Source organism: Tachypleus tridentatus, chromosome 12, assembly GCF_004210375.1.
Source record: "Tachypleus tridentatus isolate NWPU-2018 chromosome 12, ASM421037v1, whole genome shotgun sequence".
Classification (NCBI taxonomy): domain Eukaryota; kingdom Metazoa; phylum Arthropoda; class Merostomata; order Xiphosura; family Limulidae; genus Tachypleus; species Tachypleus tridentatus.
This window is the reverse complement of record NC_134836.1, coordinates 17,501,942-17,528,317: the sequence shown is the minus strand read 5'-3', so window position 1 is coordinate 17,528,317 and position 26,376 is coordinate 17,501,942. Positions and strand designations below refer to the sequence as shown.

Here is a 26,376-nt window from a genome sequence, read left to right as displayed (position 1 = left end):
AACAGGATCTTTTATTCTTTTATTTAGTTTTTCAACTACAAGTCTTCTTCAGGAGGTTATGGCACCATGGTGCTTTACGAAGATATGTTTTTGTATAAATCCTTGTACAAATCCTTTTGTATAAATTCCATAGGTTTCTATCAAAATGTAGTCTAGCTTGAATTCCTTGTGTAACATTGTTTTGTGGTAAGAGATCAAAATGAAATGACACTCTCAGTTGCAAATGTTACAGCCAGTTGAGAAATAACTAAGAGTGTTGTCATTATGTAGTGTTACAGGAAAAGAAGGATTCTTGTGTAGAAAGGATTACTCATGTTATGTTATTAAATGTTAATTTATTATATAGATATAGTAATACTCTACAGTTGTTTTATTTTGTACTTTTTCTCTCACATTCATATGCTACTCATTATGGTTCTAGATGTTTTCTCGGGTTTACAGAATTCGACTTCCATTCACAGAACAAAATAGTCTTCGATTTTCCTTACATTTCGAACGTATTATTCAGGTAAGATTACCAGAGCTATGTCTAACTGGAGTAATGAAATGGTATTTAGTTTTACATTAGGCATATATGTCACAAATTAACTTGGAAAACTGATTAGTCCTTTCCAGCCTGTTGTTGATATTGAGTGCAAGAACTTCATGGTTTTCTATGATGATAATTTCTGTTTCTAAAGGAACAAAAATGCAATAACTGTAGTTGCTACTTAGCATGGATTTATGGCAAAAATAATTGTTTTCTATCACTAGAAAAGATCTACCTTGAATCTTCATCATTGATATAACATACTCAAGTATCAACAGATTTTCTATTCTTTCTTATGTAATATTTTTTTTGCCTGAAATAGAGACTACACTATCAAACAGTGTATTTTTTCAGTATTTCTTCAATTATTGTACCTTTAAATGCCTTTGCTGTTTTTCATTTGTTTCATCAGTTACATTAAGAAAATTTGTGGTAAGATTACACTTAGGAAATTTCAAATATGCATATTACTTAACATACATAACAAGCAGTTTCTAAAAATCTCTATTCAGAAGCTTTGCAATTACTGGCATTTTACTTTATTTAAAAGCATAATATAAACTCATAGGGAAAAAAAATTCATTATTTAATTAGTATTCTAAATAGTATATTGGTGTATGAATAAATAAAATACTTTGAAAGGGTATATCATAGTAAAAAATAACTGTTTACAGAAAGAGAACAGTACTCCTGTAGACAGTAAAGTTAAACAGTAATCATCAATATCATGCTAGACAAATAATTGGCTTACTTGAGGAATCTGATGGTAAGAGCACTCAAGTGGCAAATTGTGGATTTTGAATCAAAATTAAGCACCAAAAATACTCACCCTTTAAGCTTTGATGGTGTTATAATTTAGTGGTCAATTGCAATATTTATTGCAAACTGAGTAACTCAAGAATTGACATTGGGTGCTTTTGATCTTCCCTGTTAAGGGATTACATTTCATATTTATTTAAATAACTTTTCTATCATTATATGTTGGTAAATTTGACATCAAAATGTAGATTATGATCCAGATTTTAATATTATTGTCTTAATTTCATAATTTTCAAAGAAAATATTTAAATAAATTCTTAGTCTTTTTACTTCTCTGTATTATGTAATGTTTTTTTTATTCTGAATTGTTCATTTTGGATATTTTTTTGGCCCCTACAACCTTTTAAGTATGCCACCAACTGCATACTTATGTTATAGACGTTGCTAAATCATAATATAAACTTAGAGCCTTCTGGCTTCATGCTTTACTGAAATAAAACAGGAATATCAAATCCATATGCCATGATTATCTTAACGCATTCTGTCTTTCAAAATATAATGGTTATTTTCTCCCATGACATTCTTTACAATTATTCTTTATGAGGTTCTTTATAAAGTTAATTCATTTAGGTAGCAGACTAGGAAGTGTTTATTGTGAGTTTCATTGTTTGCCTTTGTGATGTTTGGCTTTACCAGCTAACAGAAATTTGTAACCTATTTATAACTTAGTTTGAAGGCCAGTTAAATTATATTAAATGTAATACATTGTGCTTTTTGTTCCAAATTGCCTATTTGAAATGAAGATTAATAATATTTTGAGCCATCAATGTTATTACAATAGAATAGTCTTACAGTGCTTCATCAGCAATGGGGAGGAACCTGAATCTAGATTTAAGTGTTGAATTTCTTGTTTTCTATGTAGATATTTTATCATTCTAAAAGTAATTAGAATGTAAATAATGGATATTTCTTAGGCTATATAAGAAAACTTAAATAAAAATAAATAAATGGAAACGTATCTTGATATGCACTACTTATTATAACTGCTTGGCATTATGCTGTTGTAGTTTGGTTGTGGGGTGCTTGTAACTCAAATTGTTTATGTGGTTGGGTTTTGACACACTCCCACAGGATCTAAGTACAGCTATAAAGCTAAATGAATTGAGATTTGAAAATCCCATTAATTTTGGCTGTAAGATTAATTATATTGTAATTGCCTATTACAATAGCAGTAATTATAAAAAGAAAAAAAGAAAAATTTAGTCTTTCAAATTTTTGAACGTCTCATGTTACTTTGAACTGCTGATTTCACTACAGTTAGTATAGGGAGAATAAAGTGTAAAGTTTTACTGAAATTTTACATTCATTTAGGAGGTTTTAGAGATTATGCAAATGAAATAGAAAAACTTTAGGATGTAAAGAAATATTTTTATTCTTAGCATGAAAACCACCTTTTCTCAGAAAGGCTCAGAAAAGGCTTTGTAACTTCAGACAAGTCTTTAGCAGAAGTACTTTATTAAAACTGAATTTTTACGTACAACAGGCTTGTAATGTTATCAACATTTTGTCAAATTTTATAAAGATACGCTTACCACATAAAGTTACAGGTTGTTACAGGATGAGTCAGAATGACTGAGCATTACTTCAGAGAGTTAAACTGTGAAATATGTGAAGAAATTTGATGTATGAGCTAATCATAAGATGGTTACAATAATGAAGATGAATTATATATACGTAAAACAAAATGGAATTGAAAATAAATAATATGGGTTACATATTAGCTATAAATTTGTAGAATGTTCTGAATAGCATAGTGTTTAATAAAAACAAAAAAAGATGCTAATCCATTTTTTAGCCTAAATATTACTCTAAGGCAAAACAAATTTGGTTACAGAAATATCCTTACTTCTGTATTAGAGGTATGACAAAAATGTTTTGGGAATCTTTGGATACATTGAATCAAACCTAAGAGTTTCCATAAATAACATAGTATACAAGACCATAGGCACAGCATTGATAGTGTCAGAGCAAACAGACTTAGCTGTGGTGTCAGAGAGCTCATTCCCACAAATACCAACTGGTTAGAAGCAGATGTAAAGAGAAATGGGCCAGTCGATTTTGTATGTCGGAGAGAACTAACATGAAACGATTCCAGGACAACAAAGAGCTAAGCGAATTGGTGTAAATGGTACAATTTCAATATTGCTTAGCTTCTATGTGATCCAGGGCAAGAGAAATAGTACAGAGTTCAGAAGTGAACACAACTACTGTAGAGGAAATTCTGTGCACAATCACAGCAAAGGCCACAGAGTCACCTGATTTTGAACCATCAATATAAATGGGAGTGGAAGCATAGTTTGAAAGATGTTCAGCAAATAAAAGACAGTACTTCAAACCAGGAGTATATGCTTTCCTCAGATGACTCAAAGTAAGGTCACACTTGGGGATGGTTATAAGCCATGGTGGGATTGGCTATCCAGTGGATACAGCAATGCCACACAAGGACAGACTCAATTCATCCAACTATGCCTGGATACGAAGGCCAAAAGGAACAATGGCAGATCATCTGTTCTGGAAAAGCATGGCCCACTGAGGAAGAAAAACACAGCCACAGGTGGGATGCTGTGGTAAAGATAAAAGTTTTGAAGCATAGAGTAAAGACAGTTGCAAATGATGGAGGTGCAGAGGAGGTTCATGACATGCTGTGCACAAACTCTTGACTATGGAAAGTCCCCGTGCAGAGCTGAAGCCCCTAATAATGAATGAGGTCCAGGAGGAGCCATAGACCAGAAAACCATAGCCCAGTTTTGATTAAATGAGAGCACAATATATCTTTAGCATAGAACATTGATCCATTCCTCAAGAGGTGGAAGAAAGTACATGGAGGATGTTCAGTGCCCTTGTACACTTGACTCATAGCTGCTTGATGTGTAATATAAAAGTCAGCTTATAGTTAAAGACAAGCCCCATGAACGTTGCCTCGGGGATTATGGGAAGCACAACTTCACCGATACGCAGTATGGAGTTCAAGATCGGAGTGAATATCTTGTTGGCGACAAAAGTGCATGCAAATGATTTTGGAAAGAGAGAAGTTAGAGTCGTTTGTTGTAGTCTACTGCAATAAATGATTGAGGGCAGTCTGTAGCTGTTGCTTAATAAACCTCATGTTTGATGACTGACATAAGATGTGAAAGTTGCCAACATAGAGCCCATTTGCAACAATGAGAGCATAAGTCTTCTCAAGGTCAAAGAACACTGACACAAGATGTCACTTCAGAAACACTTCTCTGATCAATGCTTCGAGTCAAATCAGGTGGTTTACAATAGAGAGCTGTCATTAGAACCCACATCGATTGCTTTAATCTTTATACTGAAACGTGTGACACTCAAAACACAGCACTGAGGGACTCCAAGTTCCTGCAGAAGAGAATGGGAAAGTGTCAAACTCACATTAACTTAGAATCACCTGCCCATTAAAAAATATTTCATAAAAATGGGCAAATTACCATGTAATCCATATAAGTGGAGATCTTGCAAAATGCTATACCTCCATGTAATATCACAAGTCTTCTCAAGATCAAAGAACACCAACACAAGATGTTACTTGAGAAATGCTTCTCTGATAAATGTTTTAAGTCATATTAAGTGGTCAACAGTAAAGCTCTGTCATCAGAACCCACACTGGGCGAGAGAGAGGAGGTTGTTTGATTTGAGAAACAAAACAAAATGAGCATTAATCATCCTCTTTTAGGTCTTACAGAGACAGCTTGTCAAAGCAGTTGGATGGTAGTGTGAAGAAATCTTGAGATACTTCCCAGGCTGAAAGAAAGATAGGACAATAGCCTGGGACCATGCATCAGGAGAAACATTCTCCTGCAAAACCCAGTTAAAAACAGTAATAAGAATAGCAAGAGAAGCAAAAAAGCAATGGTGCAGCATATAGTAGTGTATATCATCAGGTCTGTGATGTACTGCCAGACCACAGAAGGGCCAGCTTGAGTTCCATCAGTATAAAGGGGAGATTATAGTTATAAGTACCACCAGCCTCAAAGGAAAGAGGTGATCACTTTTTCAGAGTCTTGATGACTAAAAAAGTGGAGGATGAAGCAGAACTGTTAGATACCCAGCAATAGCTCTGGGCATCAGCAACTTTCTGACTATCAGAGAGCAAGATAAAAAGAGGAACAGAATTATACTGTCCACTGACCCTCTGAATCTTGTCCCATATGACTTTGGAATTGGTGGTAGAAGAGATACTGGTTATGAATTTATTTCAAGATTCCTTCTGCCTTTGACCTTTTACCTGCTGATTGCATGCATGGGTCCACTGAAAAATGATGTGGTTTGAAAGTGTGGGATGCCTCGTGACACACAGGTCAGGTGGCAATGACCACAGCCATGCTTTCTCAAAATGGTAGGAAAATGATCACGGCCCCGTGGGTTATTGTCAATCCTCAGTGTAAAGTGGGAGAATAGTGAAGGGGAACAGACCAAGAGATCAATAGAAGTAAAAGACTATCTAGGTGCTTGAAAATAAGTATAAGAACTAGTGTTGAAGAGAGATATGTTGTGGTCCAAGAGCATATGTTCTATAGCACAACCTCTCCCATCAATACTAGCACTGACCCAGAAGGGATTATATCCATTCAAGTCCTCCAGGATTAGAAAGGGAGATGGAAACTGTTCAATAAGAGCATCAAGGTCTAATTGACTGTAGGTCTCCAGGAGACAGGTAGAGTGAACAAACAGTGATGGCATGACCCAAGGAAACACAGATGGCTATGGCCTCCAAGGCTTCAAGAGTGCGTTGAGGGGCAAAGTCACAATGGGCACATGCTGATTGACCAGCATGCCATCCCTCCATGCACTCATCCATCATACAACCTGTCATTTCCATATAAAGAAATCTGCTGAAAGGTGGCTGTATCAGCACATTTAAGAAATGTTTCCTGTGAGGAAAGACACACAAGATGGTAAAAATCAATCAGTTCTTTGATGTCATCTAGATTAGAAAATAAATCTCAAAAGTTCCACTGTATCAAAGTGGCCATTTTTACTTATGTATAGTCATATTGGATGGAGAGTCTTTCTGTTTTTGACTGCAAATTTTTCCTTTATTCGAAGGAGGTCTGCCCTGGGTTGAAGATACCAGAGACTGATGGTGTGAATGAATGACTGTTTTGCATCTCAGAGCCATAGAAGAAGATACACTCAATGAAACACTTGGAACCAAAGGAAGTAGATCTGGGGATCTGCTGGAAGGAATGGTAGGGACAGAGATGTGTGGTGACATTGGTTCATCAGTGTTCTTAACCATGGAGGGCAAAAGACTTTTCACATGGTTAGAGAAGGATTCTTTCAGAGGTATAGATAGATTCACTTGCACTCCTACTGTATTAGTGGAACAAAGTGCAGCAGCATACATCCAAGATGGAGTGGTGGACAGTAACAGTAACTTTTGAGCCTTGGGCTAATAAATGTTGTGAACTATTTTCAAACACTATACCCATTTATGCCATCAACAAAAGAAAGATGGGTGAAAGCCACTACAATTAACACAAGTAGGGTCTATTTTACGCTCACAGGCATCATGGTCCTTGCCATCACAATGAGCACACGTCAAGGAACCACAACATGATGTCTTGGAGTGACTGAACTGCTGACTTTGGAAATGTCTGAGAGGGTTCAGAATATGTGGTCGTATCTTGCAATTTAAAAAATCTGCCTTGATGGTGGCAGGTGAACATGGTTATGTAATCATCAAAATTAGGACACTGGTCATTATCTCATCTTCCATCTCTATGAGTGAAGATGCACCTTAATGCAGAAACTCCTTGGGTGAAGAAATCAGCAAGGAGCTCTGAGTTGGGGATGTTCTTCAGATCCCTCTCAACAATACATCCTTGTGATGAATTCAGAGTAGCATGGGAAGTAACCTCAGTGGGTATATCTCCAATGGCCTTCGAATGCAAAAGAAATTCACTGTGTTTAGGAGTGGATGTTTCCACCAATATGTCACCAGAACAAAACCTTTTGACTGATTTAGGAGAGCCAGCAAGCCCTTCTAGTCTCTTCTGAATAAAAAAGGGAGACATTTGCCCTAAAGATTTGTCTGAAAGAGAATGTAATATCAGAAAATGAAGTACAGGTGTTAAAGATTGCTGCTCAGAATCTTCAAGATGTAGTTGTTTGCCTATGGTCTGTTTTTCACTATTTTGTTTTGACTTTGATTTGGGGGATTCATAATAAAGAAAGAATATTTCAGTACCCACTGTCCCCACCCACCATGGAGCCCTATGAGGGGATGCACTACAATGCCAAACAAGGACATTGTAGCAACACCAGGGTTTTATTAGCACTATACCCAAACTCCAGCATCAGATACGTTGTCCACAACACCTTATGTATTTAAAAATGGCTGGTGTGGGTAGAGAAAGCACTAGTAGAGGAACGAACAACGTTTTGACTGATGACTGAAGAAGGCCGAAACGTTGTTTGCTCCTCTACTAGTGCTTTCTCTACCCATACCAGCCATTTTTAAATATATAATTTTCTCTACAAGTGGGTTTTATTGCCATCACGGATTGGCCACAACACCTGTTGAGAACATTTAACATTGGTACTTGGTTGACTCAAGCCTGCCCACCTACAGGAATTCAAGATCAAAGTGGCATGTTAGGGTTGGACTCCTCAACCACTAGGATTCACTCCTCTCCTTTATGGGTCACCATACACAGCGAACACATGAGTGGATGTTTAGATCCCAGAGGAGGTAAACTGAAAGAACAGAACCTTTTCCCCTCGTTGTGGATTTCTGTACATGGTGAGGAGACCTCCCAGGGAAGGTTCTGTTCTTTCTGGTTACCTTCTCTGGGATCTAAACATCCACCCATATGTTTGCCATGCGTGGCGACCCGTGAAGGGGAGGAGAGGATCCTGGTGGTTGAGGGGTCCAACCCTAACACACCAATTTGGCCTTGAATTCCTATAGATGGGTGGCCTTTGGGTGGCTCGCTTTGGGTCAACCGGCTGGTCCACTTGGGCTAGAGTCAACCAAGTACCAGTGTTGGAAGTTCTCATTGGGTGTTGTGGACACTGTGTCTGATGCTGGTGTTTGGGTATTGTGCTCATGAAACCCTGGAATTGCTGTATTGTCCTTGCATGACATTCTAGTGCATCCCCTCATAGGGCTCCATGGTGGGTGGGGTCAGTGGGTACTGAAATTTTCCTTTTTTCCTATGGATCCTCCTTCAAAAAAATTTAAGTAAAATAGTGAAAAAACAGTCAATAGGTAAATGACCACGTCTTGAAAACTCTGAGCAGCAATCTTCAACATCTGTAACACACATACCTCATTTTCTTATACTACATTCTTTTTCAGAAAAACCTTTAGGGCAAATGTCCCACTTTTTTATTCAGAAGGAACTAGAGGGACTTCTTGGCTCTCCAAAGTCAGTAAAGAAGCTTCGATCTGGAGACATATTGGTTGAAACATCCACAACCCAACACAGTGAACTCCTCTTGAATTCAATGGCAGTTGTGGATATACCTATTGAAGTTACCCTTCATGCTACCTTGAATTCATCACGAGGAGTTGTTGTTGAGAGGAATTTGAAGAACATCCCCGGGTCAGAGATTCTTGCTGGTCTCTCCACTCAAGGAGATCCTGCAGTGAGGCGCATCTCCACTCGCAAAGATGGAGTTACACTGCTGACAAATACCCTCATTTTGACACTTACTTCACCATGTGCACCTGCCACTATCAAGGCAGGTTATCTAATTTGCATGGTATGGCTGTACATTCCAAACCCTCTCCGATGTTTCCAATGTCAGAGGTTTGGCCACTCAAAGACATCATGTCGTGGTTCCCTGACATGTGCTTGCTGTGGTGGCAAGGACCACGATGCCTATGAGTGTGACACGGACCAACATTGTGTCAACTGCAATGGTTCTCACCCTTCCTACTTTTGTTCTTGCCCAAAATGGTTGGAGGAAAAAGAGGTGCAGCATTTGAAAACGACTCATAACATTAGTTATCCTGAGGCTCGGAAATTGCTGTCTGCCACTCCATCTCAGACATATGCTGCTGCACTTCATTCCACAACTACAGTGGGAGTGCAGACAGATCTCTCTGTGCCTCCAAGAGAATCATTTTCAAAACAAATGAAAAGCCTTTTGACCTCCATGGTTAGAAAGGTTGATGAATCGACTTCCACACCCATCTCTGTTCCTCCCATACATTCCAACAAACCTGAAGATCCACATCCTTCAGTTTCAAATACAGGCATTTCTTCTGATACATCTTTTCCTCCCACCCTATGGTGCAAAACAATCATTTGTTCGCATCCTCAGTCACTGGAATCCCTTTCCAATAACAAAGACCTGCCCAATCGACCCAGGGCAGGATCCATGGAGGTCGATAGACCTCCTCCGACTAAGGACAGTATGGAAAAAAGACGTGGTCGTAAACAGAAGGGTTCTCCAGCCACTTCGCCTACCCATCATTAAAAATGGCCACCTTGATACAATGGAACTGTCAAGGTTTACGTTCTAATCTGGATGATATCAAAACACTGATTGCTTCCTACCATCCTGTGTGTGTTTCCTTAGAAGAAACATTTCTAAAACCTGCTGATACAGTCACCATTCGGCAGTTTTCTCTGTACAGAAATGATAGGCTGTGTGATGGATGAGTACATGGAGGAGTGGCACAATTGGTTGGTCAGCATGTGCCCACCCTGTCTTTGTCACTCAACACACCTTTGGAGGCCGTAGCCATCCGTATTTCCTTGGCTCATACCATCACTTTTTATTCTCTCTATCTGTTCCCTGGAGAGACATATGATCAATCAGAACTTGATGCTCTCATTGAACAGTTGCTGTCTCCCTTTCTAATCCTGGGGGACTTTAATGGACATCATCCCCTCTGGGGAAGTGCTGTTATTGATAGAAGGGGTCGCTCTGTAGAACGTATGTTCTCTGATCACAATCTTTCTCTTTTCAATACTGGTTCTTCCACTTATTTTCATGCACTTAGTCAGTCCTTTACCGCTATTGATCTCTTGGTTTGCTCTCTTCATTATTCTCCCATTTGTCATGGAGGGTTGACAATAATCCACTATTGTCAGTGGATCATTTTCCTGTACTTTTGAGAGAGACTGGCCGTGGTCGATGCCACCCTACCCACGTGCCCAGGTGGAAGCTTGAACAGGCAGACCGGTGTACTTTCACAACTCTTGCAGAACTTGATCCTGCCATCGTGAAGCAGCCATCGATAGACGACTGTGTAGCAGCAGTAACTGACTGTATTATACAAGCAGCTGCTCAGTGTATTCCTAAAACCTTGACACGTTTTCCATGATATCCTTGTTCGTGGTGGAATCTTGCTTGCCACATGGCACGGAAGGCTCAAAAACGGGCCTGGGATACTTTCCGTAGATATCCCACACTTTAGAACCACATCGCTTTCCAATGGGCTTGTGCACATGCTAGGTGGGTAAGATGTCAAAGCTAGAATGAATCTTGGATTAAGTTCACAACTAGCATATCTTCTACCACCAGTTCCAAGGTCATATGGGACAGGATTTGAAAGGTCAGTGGGCACTACAATTCTGTTTCCCTCTCGAACGTACTCTCTGATGGTCAAGAGGTAACTGATGTCCGGAGCATCACCGATACTCTAGGTGAAAGCTTTTGCCGGGTATCTAGCTCTTCTGCTTGTTCCTCCACCTTCTTGGTCATCAAGACTATGGCAGAGCGTTCACCTCTTTCGTTTCGAACTGACTGTCTTTTTGACTATAATTATCCCTTTACACTGGTGGAACTGAATATGGCCCTTCATCGGTCTGGCAGTACATCTATTGGACCTGATGATGTACACTATGACATGCTGCACTATCTCTATCCTGCTTTTCTTGATGTTCTTCTAATTATCTTTAACCAGATCTGGCAGGAGAATGTTTTACCTGATGCCTGGTGCCAGGCTATTATCTTACCTTTCTCTAAGCCTGGGAAAGATCCCAAGATTCCTTCAAACTACCGTCCAATTGCTTTGACGAGCTGTCTCTGTAAGACCTTTGAGAAGGTGGTTAATGCTCATCTTGTTTGATTCGAGGAATTGTATCTATTACTGTAATCGTCCCTTTACAGTGGTGGAACTCAAACTGGCCCTTCATCGGTCTGGCAGTAAATTGGTTGTGGACCTGATGATGTACACTATGACATGCTGTGCCATTTATCTCCTGCTACTCTTACTGTTCTTCTGATTGTTTTTAACCGAATCTGGCAGGAGAATATTGTTCTACCTATCTCTAAGCCTGGGAAGAATCCCAAGATTCCTTCAAACTACCTTCCAATTGCTTTGACGAGCAGTCTCTGGTTAATGCTCGTTTTGTTTGGTTCCTCGAATCAAACAACCTCCTCTTGCCAACCCAGTGTCAGGTCCGATGACAGCATTCCACCACAGACCACCTAATTTGATTTGAAACATCAATCAGAGAAGCCTTTCTCAAATGCCAACATCTTGTATAAATATTCTTTGACATTGAGAAGGCTTATAACACAACATGGAGGTATGGCATTTTGCAAGACCTCCATATATATGGGTTACATGGCCATTTACCCATGTTTATTAAAAATTTTTTAATGGACAGGAGATTTCAAGTTCGTGTGGATTTGACACTTTCCCGTTCTTTTGTACAGGAACTTGGGTTCCCTCAGGGCTGTGTTTTGAGTGTCACACTTTTCAGTATAAAGATCAATGCCATCACTGAACAACTCCCTCTCACTGTTGGGCTCTATGTTGACAACTTTCACATCTCGTGTCAGTTGTCGAACATGATATATATTGAGCAGCAACTACAAACTGCCGTCAATTGTGTACTGAAGTGGACTACGGTGAACGGCTTTAATTTTTCTCTCTCTAAAACCATTTGCATGCACTTTTGCCACCAATGGGGTATTCACCCTGATCCTGAACTCTGTATCGGTGAAGTTTTGCTGCCAGTGGTCCCTGAGACCAAGTTCTTGCTGCTTATCTTTGACCGTAAGCTAACCTTTATACCACACTTAAAGCAGTTACGGGTCAAATGCACAAGAGCACTGAACATTCTTCGTATCCTCTGTACCGCCAGTTGGGGAGCAGATCAATGTTCTATGTTAAAGATATATCGTGCTCTTATTCGATCAAAACTCGACTATGGATCAATGGTCTATGGCTCTGCTGGACCCCATTCATCATCAAGGACTTCGACTTTGCACTGGGGCTTTCCGCACCTCTCCAGTTCAAAGCTTACACGTAGAATCTCATGAACCTTTTCTGCACCTTCGCTGTTTGCAACTGTCTTTACTATATTCAAAACTTTGTTCCTTACCAAGGCATCCCACCTGGGGATGTGTTTTTCTTCCTCAATGGGCCATACTTTTTCAGAACAGACAATCTGACATTGCTCCTTTTGGCCTTCGCATCTAGGTGCAATTGGATGTATTGAGTCTGTCCTTGGATAACATTGCAGAATTCACTGGTCAGCCCATCCCACCATGGCTTATTACAGCCCCCAAATGTGACCTTTCTTTCAGTCATCTGAAAAAGGCAGATACTCCCAATTGGAAGTACTGTCTTTTATTTACTGAACATTTTTCAAATAATCATTCTGTTCCAATTCTGTGGGCTCTGCCATGGTTTGTTGCGGTTCGGTGGTTGCACGCAGAATCCCCTCTACAGCTTCTGTGTTCACTGCTGAACTGTATGCCATATCTCTTGCCCTGGATCATATTGCAGCTGAGCAGTACTCCAACTGCACTATTTATACTGACTCGCTTAGTTCTCTACTGGCCCTGGAATCACTTCACGTTGGCTCACACCCTGTTCTCACTGATATTCAAAACTGACTGGCCCATTTCTCATTAACATCTATCTCTCTCCAGTTTTTCTGGATACCAGGCCACGTTGGTATTCGCGGGAACGAGCTTGCAGACACGGCAGCTAAATCTATCTGCTCTTGCACTATCACCACTGTGCCTATTCCGTACATGTACTATGGTCCTGTATTCAAGGCTCGGCTCCATGCCAGCTGGCAGTCCACTTGGAGTGAGCAATGCAACAACAAGTTTTTTTCAAATTAAACCCTATATTGGGCTTTGGCCGTCTGGCTTTCATAAGGTTCGGAAGGATGAAGTTGTTCTAACTAGACTACACATTGATCACAGTTTTTTAACTCATCATTTTCTCTTATCTGGAACTGTTGCACCAGTGTGTAGTTTGTGTGACACTCAAATTACTGTAAGCAACATTTTATTTTCTTGCCATCGTTACAACTCACAATGACGGCACTGTTTTAAACGTTTTGTTTCAGGGTTTGTCTGTAACATTGGACAGTGTTATTGATGATGGTGACACTGTCCACCTTGATAAAGTTTTTAGTTTTTTAGTGGCCATTAATCTTTTTAATCTCATATAAATGTTGAATATTTATTCATTACAACTTTTTAATTGTGGTTACCTTTTCAGAGTCTCATTCTCTCTAGTTGAATTTGAAATTGGAAAATGGCCAGAACATTAAATAACTCGACACCAGGATTGGAAAGGCCAACTTCAGGTGACTAACGCTGCTGTTTGAACTATCTGTTTGAACTACCCGTTAGTCTTCCTGGTGAGTTGTTATTACAGTTTTGCTGCATGTCTTTTAACATTTCTATCACTTTACCTTTTGGTACTGGCCATAATGACACATAACCCAGAACCAGGACTGGAAAGACCAACTTTAGGTGACTGACGGTGGTTCTTGTACTTACCTGTTAGTCTTCCTGGCGGGTTATGATCATTACCATTTTGCTACAGGAAGTCCTTTACAACTTTGTAGACTGGTTGTCAGCATCAGTTTTATGCCATTTTATGTTTTTACCTTTCTTTCCTTTTTCGAATTTTACTAATTTTACTTTACTTTTACCTTTTAACCGGACATTTGGCTAATCATTATTATGATTTTGCTATATGTCTTTTAAAACTTTTATTATTTTACCTTTTGATAGTGGCTGTTATGACACATAACCCGGAACCAGGACTGGAAAGGCCAACTTCATGTGACTGACAGTGGTTCTTGTACTTACCTGTTAGTCTTTCTGGCAGGTTATGATCATTATGATCATTACCATTTTGCTAGAGAAAGTCCTTTACAACTTCTCTTACTCTGCTTTCTCTCTTAACATTGTAGACTAGGTGTCAACATTGGTTTTATGCTTTTTCTGTTTTTCAATGATGTTTTGTTTTACGTTCATTTCCTTTTCTGTATTTTACTACATTTAATTTATTTTTACCTTTTTATTGGACATTTGGCACAGATAGCCTAGCTGCTTTGTGCCATAAAACACTAAATCAATCAATCAATCAGAACCTTTTCTGGGAGGTCCTCTCACCACATATTCGATTCCAAACTGAGAGGAGAAGTAAGTGATAACTGTTATTGTATGTTGTGCAAATTATTTCTAAAGATTTGTATGTGAAAATAGTCTATTTCATTACTAGTCTGAGTACAATTTTTAACCATGTTGTGGTTAAAAAACTGTTCTTCATTCCAAAAATCTCAAATATTATTTGCATTATCTCTGAAATCTCCTAAACACATTTCAGATGTTTGTTATCAGTGAGACTTTGTCTTATGTCATTTTGTGTACTCTTAACTATGTGGGGTCTGTTACTTGACTAATCTTGTGACCATTAAACAGTTAGGAAATAAATATAAATTATGCTTTCTTCATGCTAGAATGACTATATATTATATCACAAAAATACAAATGTTTAGTCTAAGTAACTTAAATTTTTTAACACTATATATTTTATTATTTGATCTTCCAGTCATGCCTAGCTAACATTACGTAATTTGCATTGATGCTATGTATGTGCACACCTTGTATCTAGTAATATAAAATTGACTTTTAGTCTTCCCTGTCTTGGCTCTGTTTTTGTGGACTAATATTTTATAATATACAGTCATATTTCAATTGTTATACATTATATATATGTAAATAGATTGTTACCATTTAGAGATAAGTTATTAAACTAGTTTTTTTTTAAATGTATAACAATAAATCAAAAAGTAAAGCAAATGATTATCTCTTTGAACTACCACCCTTGTACTCAGTTGCTGCTGGACATAGGTTGCTAAGCCTTTTAAAGTTTTGCACATGGAGGATATCAAACAAAATTTTTATGTTTTATGTATAGAGAGTTGAGTAACTCAAAAATCATAACTTAGTAACTAAGATGTATTTAGATTTATAAAATTATAAAAAAAATATGAAACTGAGCAGACTAAAGACATAACCTACCTCCTGAAATCTTGAATTAAAATAACATGGTAGCCTTTTCACAAGTTAAAATGGCTGAGGCAGCTGCTATGGGGACATTCTAAGCTGTTGATTTGATTATTCACATGTCATATATTGAAGTAAGTGTATTTTCAAAAATGAAAAAAGGTGAATGGGGCCACTATTTGATTCAGTACATAAAGCATATTTCAGAAAAGAGAAAAAAAAAGGAAGGGGTGTCCTTAATTTTTTTTTTTAGCTTAATAATATTACTAATTTGAGTTCTTAATTTGTACAAAACTATAGACTTAGTATTTTGACATCACAAACATCTAATTTTTAACAGTGCTGGCTTTTGATATACCACGTGATTCACTAAAACCTATATTTGTTATTTTAATATTTACTTCTAAATTTAAAAAATAATTCATATATATGATATTAAAGTTTGAATTATAATCTACATTTGATTCCAAACTTATTGACATAAACTCATAAAATAGTCGTTCAGTAAAATGTTAAATGCAAGTCAACAAGTACAATGACATGGCCTTTGACCCATGACCCATTGCTGAAGGGTTAGTGTTATGAAACACTCAAGATTTGTTTATAAAGATTTTAAGAACTTAACATTTACTTGTTTTTTGTCAGCATCATATAAATTCTATTTTTAATTTAGTGCTGTGTAACAAGAGACCTAAATAATTTTTCATTTAAACTGACATTGTTTTGTGACTTATCAGTTTCTGATCCGACGTGATTCCTTGGTATCATGACTTGATTTCCATTAAGGTTTTCTGTAATTTGAAAAGTATAAACTTGCATTTTTGTTCTTTTGAACAATATTTAAGTAGTAACTTTTTAATACAACCACTTTATATTTCACAACTTACAGTAATTTATTGTTGACTGCTGAGCCAATTATAACTCCTTTCTTAAAACCATGTTTGTTTATAAGCAAATGACATTTTGAGAACTTAAGATGATGTTTCAGTTTTTAGTTCTTTATTCAGTCAAAAGATAAACTGGAATTTATAAACAGTTTATCAATGTTTGTAATTTTTCATGTTGTTGATCTACTTTTATGGGCTTCTTGTATTTTCTGAAAACTATGATTTAATCAGTTCCAATGTTTTGTATTCTTATTAATATGGAAATACTGTACATAAGCGCAGTTACGATTGACAGTACTGTTCATATACTTAGCTAAAACTGACAATATTAGTTTTTTTATCTATGAGAACTATTATTTTTGGTGTGTTTCATTGTTCAGAGTTTAATAACTGAATATTTCAGAAGAGGGGAGGGCAGGCTATATTTAGAGTTTAAAAACTTGCTTTGTTATTAGTATCATGCAAGTCCTATTATAAAGCAAGAGTCATGGTAACCTGTTATTTAGTTATCAGTTCTCTTTCTTATGGTTATTATTATTATTCTAAGGTAGAGGTATTTCGTAGACTTATTATATTGTCTTTTATTTATGAAAGAGATAGTTAAGCATTTTATTTACATGTGTATTATATATTTGAGTAGACAAAAAAATTTTTTTTCAGTCATTTAATATTTTTTCAGGGGCTGTTTGTGAAACTGCAGCGGTTGGTGCCTTGTTGCTTAACTAACTTGAACTTCCATGTTGATCTACCAGAAGAAGATGAAATGCAGGTAAAAAATAAATGGAGATACTTTTTTAAGTATAAACTTTTTCATTATTTTGAAAGGAAACATCAGTATTTCAAATTAAGACTGCTGTTAAAGTATGCCATTGCCATTATTCTAAGTTCAGATGTAATATTAGTCATAATAAGCAGGTTAATTGAAATAAAACTGTTACTACAGTAAAATATAAATTTTTAGGCATTGCTATGACATATGATCAGTTATTTAATTCTTAATTTGTTCAAATCTGTCAAAATGGTATGAGCTGTGATCTCAGTTACAATTGACAATACTATAAATTATGTAACTCACAATTGACAGTACTGTACATAAGCTCAGTGACAACTGACAGTACTGTGTATAACCTCAGTTGCAACTAACGACACTGCACATAACCTCAGTCATAGCTAACAATGAAGTTTAGATTTCTGCAGGCTCATTTTGGTAGAGTACAGTACGTGTTGTACAGTTATTCTTTTACAATGATATGCAACAATATGGGTGTAAGCATTTAAATTAATTAACTAGTTCAGAAGATTTTATTTAGTCATAAATCAGTAGACTATGTGAAAATGCAAAATAATTGTAAAATAAGTGTAAAAAATAAAAATTATTTTAAACTTTATAACTAATAATATTAATGAAACTAAATTTAAGAAAATGGAATATATCATTATTTAGAAATCATATAAAACATTTGTTTGATCCACGGAACTGACCAATACACAAAACAAAATGCAAGTGTTGTAAAGATGTTATGTGTTTCTGCCATGTCTGTTGTAATAAACATCTTGTTGTGGGTTTGTGAAATGATACAGTTTTTTGTTTTGTTATTAATATCTTGCATTATTTAATGACTTAAGTTGAAATTGATAAATATGTTGCAACCTTAAAAAGGTAGGACATTGCTTTTGCCTGGTCTGTTTAGTCTGAATCAAGTACACTTTCAGTTATCATTCAAAATAACAAATTTGTTCCTAAATCTTTCTTAGATTTCTGTACTTGGTGTTGCTATAGGATTGGGACACCCCTACCTGTTAACAACTGTGGGTCAGCCCCTAGGTTCACGAACCAAGTCCAAAAAAGGTATTGTAATATTTTAAGATTGGTAGTTGTATTGTGTACCATTGAATTTTATTATAAATTATTTATTTACATATGTATCTAATCAGATTTAGCCAATTTTGGGTATTTACCATAGTTCTAAATCCCTATACTAAGTAACAATTAAGAAAAATAAAAGAAACTTAAAAGTATATTAAAAATAGTTGTAAACATTTAAGAAGCAGTGATAATGAAACTGACTTTCAAAAAAATTATATTTGTACTTGAAGAGCTCAAAAAAGCCATTTGTTTGCTTGTTAGATCCACACAGCTTACTAGTCTAATAAACTTAAATAAATATAGTAATATATCAATTTTATAATATAAGGGTATTCCACAAATTCTTTCTGGATTATACAGCTAGCAGTTTCAGCATTTTGCATAAAAGTATTGTTTAATACTCATATTTCAGGTTCTGAAACTTAATTTAAGAATAGAATTCTAGAATATTTTGTTAACTGTTTTCCTAAAAAATGTTGTGGAACTGATATTAAGCATTTAACCCTTTTTGCCACAGGCTTAGTATAATATGCACAAGTTTGTATACATGTTTGCACACACGTTAAGTATTTACATTAAATTTTGATACAATATGTGTGTCTTCACAAAATTTCGCAAATTTTTTGTACACAAAAAATCCAATTTTTTAATGAAATGTTTTTGCTAAAAATTTATTTGTGAAAATATTGAGTCTGTCTGGTCTGGTTACTAGTCTGAGTGCAAAGTGATTTTGTGTTATGATTAAATAAATATTTTTTGTCCCCAAAATCTCAGATATTATTTTTCTAAGCTCTAGAACTCCTAAGTACATTTCAAACAATTGTTTTCAGCAAGACTATATTTTATTTTTTATACCCTCTGTGGAATCTGTCAATTGATCAACCTCTTAAGCATCATAAAAAAAATTAGGAAATAAATATAAATTATGTTTTCATGTTAGCATGAGTAAATATTATAACAAAATAATACAAATGTTTAGTCTAAGTCAGGGATTTCCAACAGGTGGCATGCGGCCTGTGACATGGTTTTGTGTGGCCTGTGAAGGTCTGTTGAAAAATAACCTAGTTTTATAATTTTTCTTCTAGTGAAGAAATGAAAAATTCTGACTTGCAAGGTAAAAATGCATGAAAGCTCCAACTGACATTCACTAATGAAATTTTAAAATTTATTTTTTGTACACCTATGTTTATTATTTATGCCTCTATAATTTTACAGTAATAACTTGATAGAAATAGCTTTTAAATTGTATCACATATATCTCAGCATATTATACCATCATTCCCCCTGCTAGACAAATTGGACTTGCTCAGCTATGTACTCCCTACCCTCTGCTAAACAAAATGAACTTGCCTGGCTGGTGGTTGTTGCCAGTCTGTCCATTTGCTGTTGTGGAGGTTGACGTGTTGTAAATTATCACTGTTCAGTTCCATGGTAAATATAAACATGAGCAAAGTTTTTAAGAAATATAAGACTGACAGTGAAAATAGTGTACCAGAAACGTTGGGAACTTGATATTTTTAATTGCAAACAGTAATGGCAAGTTGCAGTGTGTGGTTTTTATAAATTATATCAGTGCCCAAAGAATTTAATGTAAAAAGGCATTATTCAATGATGCATGAAGAAAAGTATAAAAAGTATGGAGAAACTCAAAAAGTTCAGATTGCAGATTTCAGCAAGAAATTAAAACAACAAACGAGTATGTTTAGCAAGTTGCCAGAAGGCCATACATCCACTTTGAATGCTTCATACATTGTTTCTCTTAAACTTGCAAGAGCAAAGAAGCCTTTTATTGATGGCAGTTTACTAAAGAAATGTGTTGTTGAAATGGCAAAGGTGTTTGGGAATACCGAAATTGCTGAGAAATTTGAATCAGTGTTAATAACAGTGTCAGCTGTTAATGTTTGTATGAATTATTCATGAAGATTTTTTGACGAAAGAGGAATTATTGAATGTATGTGCTCTCGTGGGACCACAAAAGGAAATATCTTCAAGGCAGTGAAAAATTCAGTGGATAAAATCAGAGGTTTCAATGAGTGTTCAGCAATAGTGACAGATGGTGCACTTGCAATGATTGGAAAAAATTAGGCTTTGTTGGTTTTCTTAGGAAAAATGAAGTAATTTGTTCAACATTTCATTGTATTAATCATCAAGGAGCTTTGTGTGGGAAATCAGTGAATCAAAACGAAGTTTTAAACTTGTTAAAGTTATTAACATGATAAGAGGAGGAAACAAAGCTCTTTTACATTAGCAGCTGAAGCAGTTTTTGGAGGATATGGAGGCAGAATATAGGGATTTGGCTCTTTTCAACCAATTAAGGTGGCTCAATGCTGGAAAGTGTTTTGAACGAATCTTTGGAATAAGGAAAGAAATTCCTGCATTCCTCGATCAGTTTGTTTCAACAGATACAACACAATTTGAAGAAGAGCTCAAAAGTAAGAATTTTCTAAAACAACTGGCTTTTCTCACAGACATCACCACTCACCTTAACAATCTCAACCTGAAACTCCAGGGGCAGAAACAGATGGTATCAGATTTAATGGGAAACATAAATGGGTTTTGAAATAAGAATTTTCAAAGTTTGTTTAGAAAACAAAGACTTGGCCCAATTTCCGAGTTAGTTGACAGCAATTAACAGAACAGTTCAAAGATGATGAGTCACTTGATTTTTCAGAATTTTGTGTAAATATTGAAGATATTATAGATGAATTTAATGAAAGATTCGAAGAATTTGAAATGCTAAAAAGCAGGATAGAACTGTTCAATAATCCTCTTTGTGTTGACATAGAAAATCAACAAGCTGATGTTCAACTTGAATTATGTGATTTGCAAGCTGATCTGTTTCTGCAAACCAGATACGAAAAAGGACCAGATTTCTTTAAACTACTTTCAAGAAATCGATTTCCAAATCTGTATGCTTTTGGACAGAAAATGACATCAATGTTTGGTAGCACATACATAGGTGAAAGTGTGTTCTTCACAGTGAAATTCATTACAAACCACACCAGAAGTTGCCTCATGGATTCTTCTCTGCTTCACCTCCTGAGACTAGCAATGACAGAACTTCATGTCGATATACACACTTTGGTCAGTGCTGCTGAGTGACCTCAAAGTTCACATTGAAAATTTTATGTCCTTACTACATTAAATATCATAGATATGTTTGCTATTCTAGTTTATTTTATATGCAGCATTTTTTCAATAAATGTATTTATTACATAATTGAACATGTTTAAATTACATTTTCCTTTTATTTTCACATTTAAATACATCTTTTTTCACAAATATGCCCATCCAAATATCATGTAAAGTAATGTAAGTCACATTGAGATTAACTCCTTCCTTAGTCATAACTCATTTTACCATTTTGAAAGTACATAAATTAACCCTACCATGGATCTATTTACTCTATATTTAGCTTTATGTAATACACCAAGAAGCCCTAATTTGACAAAAATATAATGTCGCACACAACTAGACTCGTGAATATAGTTGTGGCCCTCGGGCACTCTTAAGTTGGAAACTCCTGGTCTAAGTAGCTTAAATCTCTTAAAGTTATATATTTATTATTTTTTACTATATTGACCTTATAGTCATGCCTTGCTGACATTATGTAACTTACACTAATGCAATGCACATGCACTCATCTTACTGTATCCAATAATACAAGAACAATCTGGTCTTGGCTGTGTTTTATTAGACTAGTATTTTGTATTTTACAGTAACATTTAAATTATTATGCATTATATATGTGTGTAGATTATTACTATTTAGAAATAAGTTATGAAACTTATTTTTTATTAAACTATAGAACAATAAATAAAGAAGTAAAGCAAACAATTATCTCTTCTAGCTACAACCTTTGAACTCGGTTGCTGCTGGATGTAGGTTACTAAGCCTTTTAAAATTTCAAGATATCAACGTGGAAGATATCAAACAAAATTTTTTAAGGTTTTATATAAGTAGTTGAATAATAAAAAAAATCATAAATAACTGTACTATAGAAAGCAAATTACAAAGGTGCCTTTTAAAACAAAAAATGTTTGACAGAATAACATTAAGTAAGGCTGTCAGTTTCTTATTCTTTTATTATTTCTGGAGTTCTTATTAATATAAGGTTCATACAGAATGTTGTTTGGTTAGAATGATTCTATCTAATATTGACCCAAATAATTTATAATCATGAAATAGCTAAAATTTTGTAATCTTTAAATACTAGTGAATATATATGTATTTACAGTTCAAGTGAGTTTCATGAATTTCCTACAGTTTTTCCTGAAGGACTTCTTGGTATGCTAAATGTTAAAGCATATATATGTGTGTATGTGTGTGATTAACAAGTTTTTTTTAATATGTGCCCAGGGATATTTCTACTTGACACTGTAACAAACTGTATTAGCACTTATGCTTTTGCATTAGAGCTTGCATAATACTGTTAGGATTTGCACCATTCAGAATCTCCATAAATGTTCTTAGTATATTTCTATGCATCCATGTAAAAAAAAAAAAAATTGTTCTGGCACTTCAAAGCATAATCTTTTGCCTTGAAGAGACAAGTATCTTCAATTTGAAAAACATTTATGGCTCACATTGCCGAGTACTAATTTTATACAAGACCAGCACTGTTGATTTGTGGTCATAGCACTGTATACCATTTATAAGACTCATTCTTAGAAGTTATTTAGAAGTCTCTTTGTTATGCAAATAGTTTTATAATTTTATTGGCATTTAAATGTACTTTTGTTGTAAGTCCCATGTCCTATTTGTGATTACTGCTACCATTTCACCTACTGATTTTGTGTGTTTAGTTTGATGACAAGAATGTTCATTCACTATCTGTGTTGTTCACAGAACAATTAAAGTAACTGTGTTGTGTAATTCTAAGATATATTTATACTTCATACAAATTAATACATTTTTATCTTTCATAATCAGCTGGACAGTTTTCAATAATATAAAATTTTAGAAGGTTTTTACTTTTAATTTTTATTCATATGTGGTTTTTTGGTGTATGTTTCCCTGTAGACTCTGAGCTAGACATGATTTTTAGTATGGATGAAGACCGAGCTAGCAGTGAAATTACCAGTGCATCAGGTATTTTATATTTATTTCTATTAACGTTTAATTGGTGTTAGTTATAAATAGATCACAAAAAATAGACCTTCATCCACCCATTAAATATATCTTAGAATTATAACTTAATTGCAATGAGCTATTATTTTAAATTGTATGAAACTTGATTAGTTGATTAGAATTATCATAAAGTGCAGGCTGTTATTATTTGAAAAAATAAAATAAAAGAAATCATATAACACTGAACCAGTTCATAAGAATTATCACAGAAATATGTGCTGTTATAACTTTAAAAAATCATATGACACTGAACATACATTACAGAAATGGCTGATATGAATATTTAAAACTTTAATTGAAATGAAGTACAAGAATAATGTTTTGGCCTTTTTAGGTCATCTTCAGGTTAACAAAGACAGTTTGAAACTTACCATTACTGGGCATGTTTTGGAAATGAGAGTGTGAACAGGTACAACACTGTAGAGAGTGTAACAGTTAGATTTTAGGTGATTAATTAATATAGGTATGAAGGGGCTCCTCTGTGTTGTTTCAATTATGATTTGAGTTCTTGTATAAGTAGGGTTTCTTTTATTTTGCTTTTGTTTGTCTTTGTTTCTCTACTTAATATGTTCATGCTTTCTGTGGTTACGTTGTGTTTATATGATTTGCAGTTTTCTGATGTTTTTTCATGTTCATTGAATCTGGTTTATACTGTTTGGCTTGTTTCTCAAATATAGAAGTTACATCAGTTGTTGCATTGTATTTTATGAATAATGTTAGTGTTCTGTTTGTCAGTTTAGTTTGTACATAGTATGGATTTTAGTTTTATATGTGCTTTTTGAATGAATTTAGTGTTCACTGTAATGTTATATTTTGTTGTTTTTTAACTGTTGGTTATTATATTGCTGATATCTTAAATATCTGGTATGCAAGTTTTATAGTTAGTTGCTTCATTTAATTTATTGTTGCTGGTTACTGTTGGTTGTGTTGTTCACTGAGGTGTGTGTGTGTATAATTATTTTTTTTTTATATGTGTTGAAAGAAATTTGATGTTGATGAAGTGTTGTTTTAATTCCTTGATTTCATCATTAATTTTATCAGGTGAGCATAGTTTTGTGGCTGCGTTTTTTTTTGTTTTTTTTAATATGTTTGGTTTTATGTACTGAGTCCTAGGGAATGTATAGTCCAGAATGGGTGATCTTTTTGTGGATTTCTGTTTTGAATTGTGTATCGGTTCTTGTTATTTTGAGGTTGAGGGATATCATTTGTTTAGCTGTCTTGTGTTCATGGGTGAACTTAATGTTGGGGTGTATGAGGTTAAGTCTGTTCTATAGATGCAAATCCAGCAAACGTATCATCAGCATATCTGTACCATTATAGTAGTTGGTGTAAAGCTAAATTGATCACTGATCACTTGAGATTCAGTCTGTTATTTATATGTAGTTTTGGTCATTGAACATAATGTTAATTTTGGTGGTAGTGAATTACAGAAGAGCTGCTAACTGGTTACTGGAAATGTGTATTAATTGACTGGGGTCTTGGATATAAAGTTTGAAAGCTACCCTACAGTTGAGACTTCAGTGAAAAGGGAGATTATGCAAAATCTGACAATTAAAGTTTTATGATTTAATTGATTAAGAATAGATTTCAAGTTAAAAGAGTCTTTAAAGAGGAGCCAGCTGATGATGAATATGTAGAAAATCCCCATGCTATATATTTACCAAGGTTGTAGTTAAATAATTCATAAGTTAATGTTACAGGTTGTAGTGTGGACAGTCAGGTTTGTGAGGTTTGGAGGTGCAATATACTTGTAGTGTGCAGAAGTTGGTCTTGCTTAGGTAGAAATAAAAGTTTTCTGAGATTGTTTTTTTTTTTTTAATTGTAGTAGCATTTTGTTTAGTTGGTTTATTCATGTTTTAGCTGGGTTTGTGAGAATTGGCTTAAAATAGGATATTATTCATTTTTTGAATATCCTCATTTGTGTTCATTATTACAATAGTTTTTTAGAATTTTGGTATTGTTTTGTGTTTGGTTATTTACAAAATTAACATACTTCTGTGTACGGTTATTTTCCTTAGCTTTCTTTTCTGTGAAATTAAGCTGATGGTTTTGTGTGAAAATTCATTGAGAAAGTTATTTAAAATACTGTTTTGGAGTGTTTTGGGAAATAGATGTTTTTGGTTCAACCTGGAAAGATAACTTGTTGATTATTGATGGAACTGATGTTGTTGTTGTCTTTTTTTCTGTGGCTGTTTTCCATAGTTTTGTTGGTGTTTTTTGGTACGTGTAGAATGAATGACTAATGTTCTGGCTTGATCTTCAAGGCAGGTTTTTATTTTGATAGATGGAATACTTCTTGTTGCAAAGCGAGTCCTTTGTTGAACAGATGTATCTCTTCAGCTTTTAATTGTTGTTTGGATCTGTTAATTATGAGATTAGTTGATGGTTGCTCATGTTGGTATCTTTTCTTTTGTTGGCGCCTTAGTTGATCTACTTTTTGGTGTGGTGGGTCTACATTCTCTGTCTTCCTTATTGTTTACTAAATAAATGGAAAGTGCAGCTATAGAGTTTGCAGGTGAAAAAGCAAGATCTTCTTATCAAAAACCTGGGACATTGGCTAGAAAATAGAAATCAACAATTCTTCCTTACACTTTACCAAAAGAGAATAACTTGTGTGCAGGAGCTGTTTGGGCAGCAAAATGTGCATTATCCAAGTTTCAGAGCTAGTGATGGTATTGCTGAAACTTTCAAAGCATTGTTGTGGTGCCCAGTAGAAGACAGGTTCAGTATGAGCAGAAGAAAAGCTCTTTTATCTTCTGTCAAATGGTTTTGGGCCAGTTTTCACTTCTATGTATGCAAAAACGGCTCGTTTGGGTTGAGAAAATATTTTACGTAGAAGAGCGAACAACGTTTTGACCTTCTTAAGTCATCATCAGGTTCACAAAGAAAGTTTT

The 26,376-nt window shown here is 35.2% G+C and overlaps 1 protein-coding gene across 5 annotated transcripts in view; it reads left to right on the top strand.

The window, feature by feature from the left end:
- LOC143235026 (C2 domain-containing protein 5) overlaps window positions 1–26,376 on the top strand; it is a 110,088-nt gene that overhangs the window by 73,317 nt on the left and 10,395 nt on the right. For 3 of the 5 annotated variants that reach the window (XM_076472744.1, XM_076472743.1, XM_076472742.1), the window contains exons 24-27: window positions 422–508; window positions 17,165–17,254; window positions 18,241–18,334; window positions 23,375–23,443. In XM_076472744.1, coding sequence (XP_076328859.1) covers window positions 422–508; window positions 17,165–17,254; window positions 18,241–18,334; window positions 23,375–23,443 — 340 coding nt within the window. Of the gene's footprint in view, window positions 1–27; window positions 347–421; window positions 509–13,796; window positions 13,892–17,164; window positions 17,255–18,240; window positions 18,335–23,374; window positions 23,444–26,376 lie in introns of those variants that run through there. The other 2 variants (XM_076472747.1, XM_076472745.1) reach the window with 2 other exon arrangements.